General features: G+C 35.6%; 1 protein-coding gene across 2 annotated transcripts; it reads left to right on the forward strand.

The window, feature by feature from the left end:
* Positions 1–481: 481 nt before the first annotated feature.
* Positions 482–3,765, forward strand: LOC125238550. 2 transcript variants are annotated; one of them, XM_048145887.1, is made up of 4 exons: positions 482–588; positions 1,540–1,594; positions 2,356–2,679; positions 3,607–3,765. In XM_048145887.1, exons 1-4 carry the CDS (start codon positions 520–522, stop codon positions 3,732–3,734), a joined length of 576 nt encoding a protein of 191 aa, XP_048001844.1. In that variant the 5' UTR covers positions 482–519; the 3' UTR covers positions 3,735–3,765. The 2 variants fall into 2 exon arrangements, with proteins under 2 accessions (XP_048001844.1, XP_048001845.1); XM_048145888.1 differs by lacking the exon at positions 482–588 and adding an exon at positions 742–942.
* The last annotated feature ends 4,938 nt before the right edge of the window (positions 3,766–8,703 follow it).

The raw sequence follows: 8,703 nt of genomic DNA on the forward strand, positions 1-8,703 counted from the left end.
AGTGGCGGCATAGATAAATAGGTAAACTTAGAGTGATCACTCCATACATCAGTTTTATAAATAAATAAATATATTGGGGACACCTTACACAGATCAACTTAGCCCCAAACTAACCAAATCTTGTACTATGAGTGCTAAGCGACGATATACATACTTAAATAGATAAATACATACTTATATACATAGAAAACATCCATGACTCAGGAACAAATATCTGTGCTCATCACACAAATAAATGCCCTTACCGGGATTCGAACCCAGGACCGCGGCTTAGCAGGCAGGGTCACTATCGGCGACTGAGTCAGACCGGTCGGTTATTTTCTATTTTTTCTCTCGTTGATTTTCCGTATCTTTCACAATTTTCGTCCACGAGACAACCAAAGTTTCTTGTTCTTTTGATAGTATTAATGAATAGCCATTGTGTGATGATTGCCGGCCTTCACAGAGCAGCACCTCAGTCGAAAGTGTCAAAACTTTTATCCGTGGTTCGATTGTAAAGCTGGTTCTGGTGTATATGTTATGTTATTTTTTTTATTTTTGAGCGTTACTAAATTTTTTGCATTTCTGTTGTTATTTCTTCATGACATGGTAAGTTTTCCCAAAATTAGCTTTAAATTATAATTTGACTTTTATCTGTGTTTGAAGACGGATTGAGCCCTCTAAACTTTTTTTTTCTATGATCTTAATTAATCATCAAAATTTGGAGATTCTAATGAGCGATAGCTAATGCATTTTACTCTCTAAAGTTAACAATCTAAGATCCTTTCAAGATTTTTTTTAAATATGAAATAAATAAGTATTTTGTAGGACTGCTCTAGGTAGTTTAGCAGTCATAGGGTTTTGATTTCACATTTACCCCATGAATAAGTACATATTTTAATAATAATGCAGAAAGTCATGGAGAATCGTCATATTTACGACATTCAATTTATCGAATTTTGTGTAAGTTTTTTTTTCATATTATTGGATCCTGAGATACTTACTAACCTTACATTTATAGTGGCCTTAAGAAAGTTGTTATTCATTTTTGATCCTGGCAAAAGATATTTATAATATACCTAATTAGAAAAGTAAAATTCAAAACTCTTTGTGAAACAATATCAAAAAATATTATTTTATACCTGCAAGTTAACTTAGAATCACACACACACAGTCAAACTACATCCTCCAAATCCGATCCCTGCGGAAGGGCGGGTGTCCATAATGGCTTTCGCAGCCTTCCGCAGGGATCGTATTTGGGGAATGTAGTTTGACTGTATGTGTGTGTGTGTGTGTGTGTGTGTGTGAATTTTAGGTATTAAGCCTAATTTGTGTGTTTTTGTATTTTTGTGTCAAACTTAAGTTAGAATTATTATTTTAAGAGCAATGGAACTATATTTGACTTCGTAAAGAAAGACATGTGAAATTAACCGAATTCTCCAAGTTCTAGCTTAATGTGCTTAAAATTAATTTAATTTAAAGCTAATGTTAATGTATAATTTAGTTTAAAATAAATTATATGCAACACTTTTATATTCAATGGCTTACCTCTTTTTTCAGGTATTTCTTTTACTTACATTTCAACACAGTCTCGGTGGCAGCATTGAAATTTTAAGTAAGTAAAAAAATACCTACCGTCCTTAGTATGACATAATGTATAAATCATTACAGATTTTTTTCGTTTAAATTGCTTTGGCCTAGTGTTGGCTGGTAGGGAACGTTGTTCTTTTTTCAAGTGCGATAAATAAGAAATTAGAAACAAGTGGAGATAAATTAAAACAGTCGTATAGTGTTTCGAATCGACACGAATTGCGAAATACATATTCGCGCATGTATCGTACAACGTTTTACAGTACTTACATTTTTCACATAATTTCATAATGAGCTCATTACCTAACAAGTGCGGTAATATAGCGCCATAATTATGTACCGTAAATATTATTATTGTACTGAGTACTTAAATGTATAGTTTGACTTATCTTTTTTATTACCAAAACACTCATTACATTTTACTTTTTACTATTGTAGTACGCAAATTGCCTAAAGTTAGTACCTATGTATATGAATTACGTATTTTTTCTAGGACCTGTAAAGTTAAAGGCCTGCGTACAACGTTTTACAGTACTTAAAGTTTTCACATAATGGCGTAATGAGCTCATTACCTAACAAGTGCGGTAATATAGCGCCGTAATTATGTACCGTAAAATACTATTATTATACAGTACTTAAATGTATAGTTTGACTTATCTTTTTTATTACCAAAACACTCATTACATTTTACTTTTTACTATTGTAGTACGCAAGAAAAATCGATTTTATGATCATAACCGAAATTACTTAGATTAGATTAATATATTAATTATGTATTTTTTCTAGGACCTGTAAAATTAAAGGCCTGCGTAAAATATCCAAGTACTTGGCACGAGGACTGTAACCTTTGCATATGTGAAAAACCAAATTTACGGCCCGTGTGTACGTCCTTGATATGTCAAGACCCACATGTGAAGCTAAAAAAGGCTATAAAAGGCCCTGTAAGACTGTCGCAGAAATCATCTAAATGTAAAAAGAAAAATGAATTGTCTGGACCTGAAAAGTTGATATATGAGGACCACGAAAAAACTTTTTCGATAATGTCTCAAGATGAATGGTCAAACTATCAAATGAAAGGATTGACACATTTAAGTTATAAGTGGTTGAAAGGTAATTTTCCTGTGTCCTAATAGTTTAGTTTAGTTTATTTATTTCATGATAGTAAATTACAGTATAAATTATTCTACGTTAACCTATATGAATTTACATTAGGGTCGTCAATTATAATGAATTGGCATGCAAAGATACAATAATATAACGTCAATAAAAATCAAAAATAACAATTGTATATCTGGTTTTCAAAACCACCGTTATTAAAAAACATATAAATACAAATAATACGTGTTGTTTATAAACCTAAAGTTTCAAATTTTTTGGTTCAAAAATGACACTGTCCACAAAAATCGGGACAAATAGTCACCCTAGAAATAGCCAACAATGAGTTCAGTTTCAAATCATGTCATGCTATTTTGTGTGTATTACTTTACCACACCTAGGACACTGGCCATCAAATCTATGAAAGAGGCGCGTTCCTAGCACACAACACAGTCTAAGCTCGTGTAGGTGAACGCGTACTATGCTTGCACGAGTGAAATATGACAGGTCGACTGTTCGCGTTTTTTACAGGCGGTAACTGTGAGGTAACCGAGAGGGGGTGGACGGTACTTTCAGCGGGGAGCGGGAATGGCCATCCTGTACGATACCTAGTACAGACTTTACACTTAAATTGTTTAGCTCAAAATAACTCATCATTATTATAGACGGTCAACCAAATCTTGGCACACGAAAAATGGCGCGAAATTCTAATTTTCTAAGGGACAATAAACCTCCGTCTACTTCCATCCATACTAATATCATAAATGGGAAAGTGTGTGTGTCTGTTTGTATGTTCGTCTTTCACGGCAAAACGGAGCGACGAATTGACATGATTTTTTTAAGCGAAGATAGTTGAAGGGATGGAGAGTGACATACGCTACTTTTTATCTCTTTCTAACGCGAGTGGAGCCGCGGGGAAGAGCTAATATATTTTTTTTTCAGACTGGACTGAGAATTGCGTAGAACGTTCCAGAGTAACCCCCCCTGAGAGTAAATGTGTTTCGTGCGTGTGCGAAGAACAAGGGGTAGCCAGTTGTGAGATGAAAATTGATTGTGTACTCAACACATAAAAATAGTCAATAAATTAGTAGTAATGTTACATTATTGTCCTATTTTATTTTCCTGGGTTAAGAATTTCACCTCCCCTTTTCCTCCCGTGGGTATCAGTATCACCTTGGGAATACAGTCGTGAATATCTGTAGGTGTTTGGTAGGTATTTTGAAACTTGAACTTGTCTTTTGGGATCCTGCAATTTCCATATAGCTAATAAGTTATAAGTAAGTTCCTTTATTCACCAGTTTAGCGCCAGTATCGCGTTTGAGTGGCGGCCTCAAGGAGGAAAGAGGGCCCGCAAACGCCCCGTACACACCTGGAGACGGAGCGTTTGAGAACGAGCTGAGGGAATATGGACTGAGCTGGAACGAGGCCAAGGTGGTGGCTCAAGATAGAAAGGCGTGGAAGGATCTTGTGGAGGCCCTATGCACCTATGGGGTGCCTTAGGACATACAACAACAACAACAACAAGTTCCTTTATTCGTGGACGCCACAAATGCAATAAAGGAATAACTTTTTATCTCACCTAATTTTGTCGACTTCAGAAGTGGGATCAAGAAGATACATAAACAGACCATCCATTATGCAACATGTGTGAACGATGATTTCGTATCTTTCAAAAACGAAAAGTCTTAAGCGCCGTAACCTTCTATACAATATACGCCCTTTTTATTAAATTGTTCGAGTTGACACTGATGACAACGTATTTGAAGAAGGACGTAAGCGCCATAATTTTCCATATAAGATAAGACTATTTTTTCTCAGAAGTATTTTGCGTTATTGGATTCCAAGGTTGTCGCAAACTGCTGAATGTAGCCAAAAGTGTAATAACTAGTTATTGGATCTCTCTAGTTTTAGATTTGTGGCCACACGATGTTGGAATATTTGTTCTACGCGTTGCCTATGATTTATGAGTAGATGTCAGATGACTGATAGTAATAACATTGAAGGGCATTTTCGCGAGAACAATCAGCAAAATTATCTTCTTTTAGGTAAGTAATATAAATTTTATGTTTTTTCTACCCAGAATCACGACCTGTTTCAATCTAGGACAAAACCCATACAACCATTTCAGTCGCAAAATCTTCAAATCAGTAACTAACTGTCAAATGTGACATAACGCGTGGTAACGTCGTGCAAACAATGCGACCGTATTGATACAATAACAAAATGTAGTCGTCGTGTGCACTCGTTACGGTAACAAAATGTGTACGAATTTGTGGCTGTCAATGTCACTGTCAGAATGACTTTTAACGACACTTTATTAGTCGACGTTTGCACACATAACGGTAACAACATGTGGACGAATTTGTGGCTGTCATTGTCACTGTCAGAACGGTTTCTGACAGTGACATTGACAGAATTTGTATACACATGTGTAGGTCTGATTACCGAACTGCTCCTAAACCACTGTATCCGCAAATGACAATCTGAAATACGAAGGTTTCTCAAACTGTCTTGTGAAGTTGTGGACTGGTTGCTTTGAATCATTTAAATATGAGCGAATTAAATAATAATAAACGACGACGACCATTTAAGCACTCTTCGACATTTTATAGAAATGTGGGAAAGTTAAGAAAAGTGCAGAATGATAATACAAATAGATAAGCACTTTATAGTTACTTAATGTATTAAATATATAATTTTTAATTCTTATTGATAAAAATGAAGTGTAGTGTTGCTTTACACAATAAAAGTAGGAATCAAATGAAATAGAGTATTTACTGTGATATTAATAGAATTTCTGTTGCGCAATGATAGTTTTTTTTCAGTACAGATGCTGCTTTTTCTAACGCAGTAGTGCGAGCAAATCAAGCAATGATTCATTTCTTGTCTGGTCGAAACTCTTAGCTTAGATTTAGGTACTGAAAATCGTCGTACGATACACGTGCGAAAAGGACATTCACAACTCGTGTCGAAGTAAAACACTCCCTTCGTTCGTGTATTAATTTATCGCTACTCGTATCGATTTTCCTCTTTTCCGCACTCGTATCTACAAGTATTTTGTTTGGGTTAGAAAAAAAACACATTATTTACTCTACTACGTTTTATTTATGTCTCTTTAACATTACAAATTTGTAGACACTTATCTATACAAAAATCTTGACTTAAGAAGTACAGATCGCTGAAATTAATGATGATAGTAATATTAATGACGACTACTTCAACAAGTGTCAATTGTGAAATGCCGCAAAATACTAGTTGCTCTATAGAAGACCATAATAATATGATCCCCGATCCTTTACAACCCAGCAGCTCGGTACGCACGTTACAATTTTAGTTTTTTTAGTGAGGGCAACTGAGTACGACGGCATATTTAATTGTTTATAAAGTTTGAGGATACCTGGAAAAAATTAATACATGAAGCCATTTTGAAAATATAATAAATATTCACTGCTTTCGGTCACGCGTGTACGCTGCGACCATTTTGCGACCGTTTGTCGACCGTTTGGTGACCGTTTGGCGACTGTTTTTTACATGGAATATTACCGTCTTAATCCATATTTTAACAACTTTATTGGTTTTCTAGGCATTATTTTTATTATTTCAGTATAGTATATGCACCGGAGCACTAAAACTTCACCAATCAATATACATAACACGCAAACACCGAGTAGTCAATAATATTATTACTGGTTAAACTGAGGTAAATTGATGGCGCGTTGATAAATTTAGACTTATTTTATGAAATCACTCGAGCAATTTAATTGGCCATGGTAATTAGCCCACATTATATTACAAATGCAAACAATATTTCATCTTTAACAAATTCTTACGCCATTACATTTTAATGTCAAATGATTTTATTTCTTTTTACTTTGACGTCTCTGACAGTCGCCATTTGAAAAGAATGAAATGAACGAATGATTTTGGGAAAGTAGTCGCCAAACGGTAACAATGTGTGCACGCGTAGTGCACACTTCTGTCACTTTTGTGACCATTTGTGCCTGTTACCAATCGTCCCCATTTGGGTCGCCGCGACTAAACGTCGACCGTACTGCGACTAAGCATTGAGACCCGAAGACCTGTGTGTACACAAAATAGGAGGATTTGCGTAGGAACGGCGACCGATTATGGATATATGGGAAAGCAAGAGACAAAAAAATGGTCGCAGAATTTTCTATTATGTTGCGTATTTTCCACTTTGTAACCGCTGTACAAAGTATTTGAAAAATGGTATCGAAGTGGAAAATTATATTTGGGACCCTTTTTTACCTACTAGTATCGAAAGGGCTCGTGATTTTGAGTAGAACTTTAGAACATTCTACCAGTATTATTTTATTTCATCCCCATAAACAAAGAAAAGAGAATATTTTAGTTCATGTATTTATTTGACATACTTAACCTCCTTTTTTAATGCATTTTTATTTTATGTTTCGTAATAAATTGCACATAAGTTTTAAATCTAATATTTGTGCTTTTCTACGACAAAAATGTTCCTTATCATTTCTATATTGACCTTTTAGATTTGGACACATTTATTTAATATTTTCCATATATAGGTACTCACATCCATCCGTACTAATATTATAAACGGTAAAATGTGTGTGTCTCCTTGTTTGTCTGTCTTTCAGGGCAAAACGGAGCAACGAATTGACGTGATTTTTTAAGTGGAGATAGTTGAAGGAATGGATGTAGGGGTAGGCTACTTTTTATGTCTTTTTAACTCCCCACTTCTCTAAAACGGGGGGGGGGGAGGGAAAGTTTGTATGGTGCATACCACAATTTTTCATTTTAACACGAACGAAGCCGCGGGAAAAGCTAGTATCACTATAAAGGAATATTTAAATGTAATTTATCACCTAAAAAAACCTTAATTGGCCATACCATACCTATAAATAAACGCACAACACAACATACAACACATACTACAAACATAAACACAACTAAAGAAGACCCGTGAAAAAACATTTTCTTCACCAGGCCTGTAACTTTAACACCGTCTTGTTAGCCGCTCCAAATAAGTACATTTATAAATATAAATAAGGACGGATATAATACTTGAACACAATGGCGACTAACAAATGTTTTCTGTCTCCCGTTGTCACTTTTTCTATGTAAATGCGCGGTGTAATTTGTGAGAGCCTCTGTCGCCATGTTTTTTTCGCCGACTCTGTGTGGTTGAGGATTTGCGAGTTTAGGTGTTGGTAAACCAATACTATTTAGTGGTATATTATCTTATCAAAATCAAATCAAAATTTTATTCTATAAATATTTACTTAAAGATTAAGTGACGTTGCTTCGCTTTCGCCATAATTATCTTAAAGTCTGTTCAAACTTCAAAAACGGAAGAGTCGTAGAATATATCGGTGACAGTGTTGTGAAATAAATTGTGTGATATAAAATTTAAGCTTCGAGGCGTAAACTACAAAACTCGAGTCGCGACTTTTGAGTCTTGAAGACTCGAAACTTTAAGCCTCAAATGTAAGCTACAACTTAATAACTTCGCGTTACTGCTGAGAAAAGATAAAAAAGATAATTTATTTTCCAAGTAGGCATTAAAATGCACTTATGAACGTTAAATAAATATTAAGATACGCTACGCCGGCTCTAACCCTACGCCTCAGCTTCGAGAAGATTTCTGTCCCCCCCAGTTGGGCTTTTGTTTTTCAAAGTTGTCCACCCCACTTTTTTTGTAACATGGGTATTTTTTACGCGATTCATACCCAGAATCACGAGGTCTTTCGATCCTGGTAGGAGAAAAAAAATCCCAAGTTTTCCATACATTTTCAAACCTTCCATTCCGTTACTGCCATACAAAATGTATGAAAAAATCGACGACAACAACGTACAAAGCGCAATCTGCGATTTTTTTTGTCGCGGATAGCACCTTGTACCAGGGGCGACTCACTCCGCGATTTTATCGCCGCGCTACAAGTACATGCCGGCGGCCGCGAGTTCGCGGCCCATTCAGTGGTGACGACCTTCGCGCGGCGCAATAGATATCAATGTCGGCTGCTCGCGTGCGGGCCGTTTGTTAATGTA

Source organism: Leguminivora glycinivorella, chromosome 24 (assembly GCF_023078275.1).
Source record: "Leguminivora glycinivorella isolate SPB_JAAS2020 chromosome 24, LegGlyc_1.1, whole genome shotgun sequence".
Taxonomy (NCBI): domain Eukaryota; kingdom Metazoa; phylum Arthropoda; class Insecta; order Lepidoptera; family Tortricidae; genus Leguminivora; species Leguminivora glycinivorella.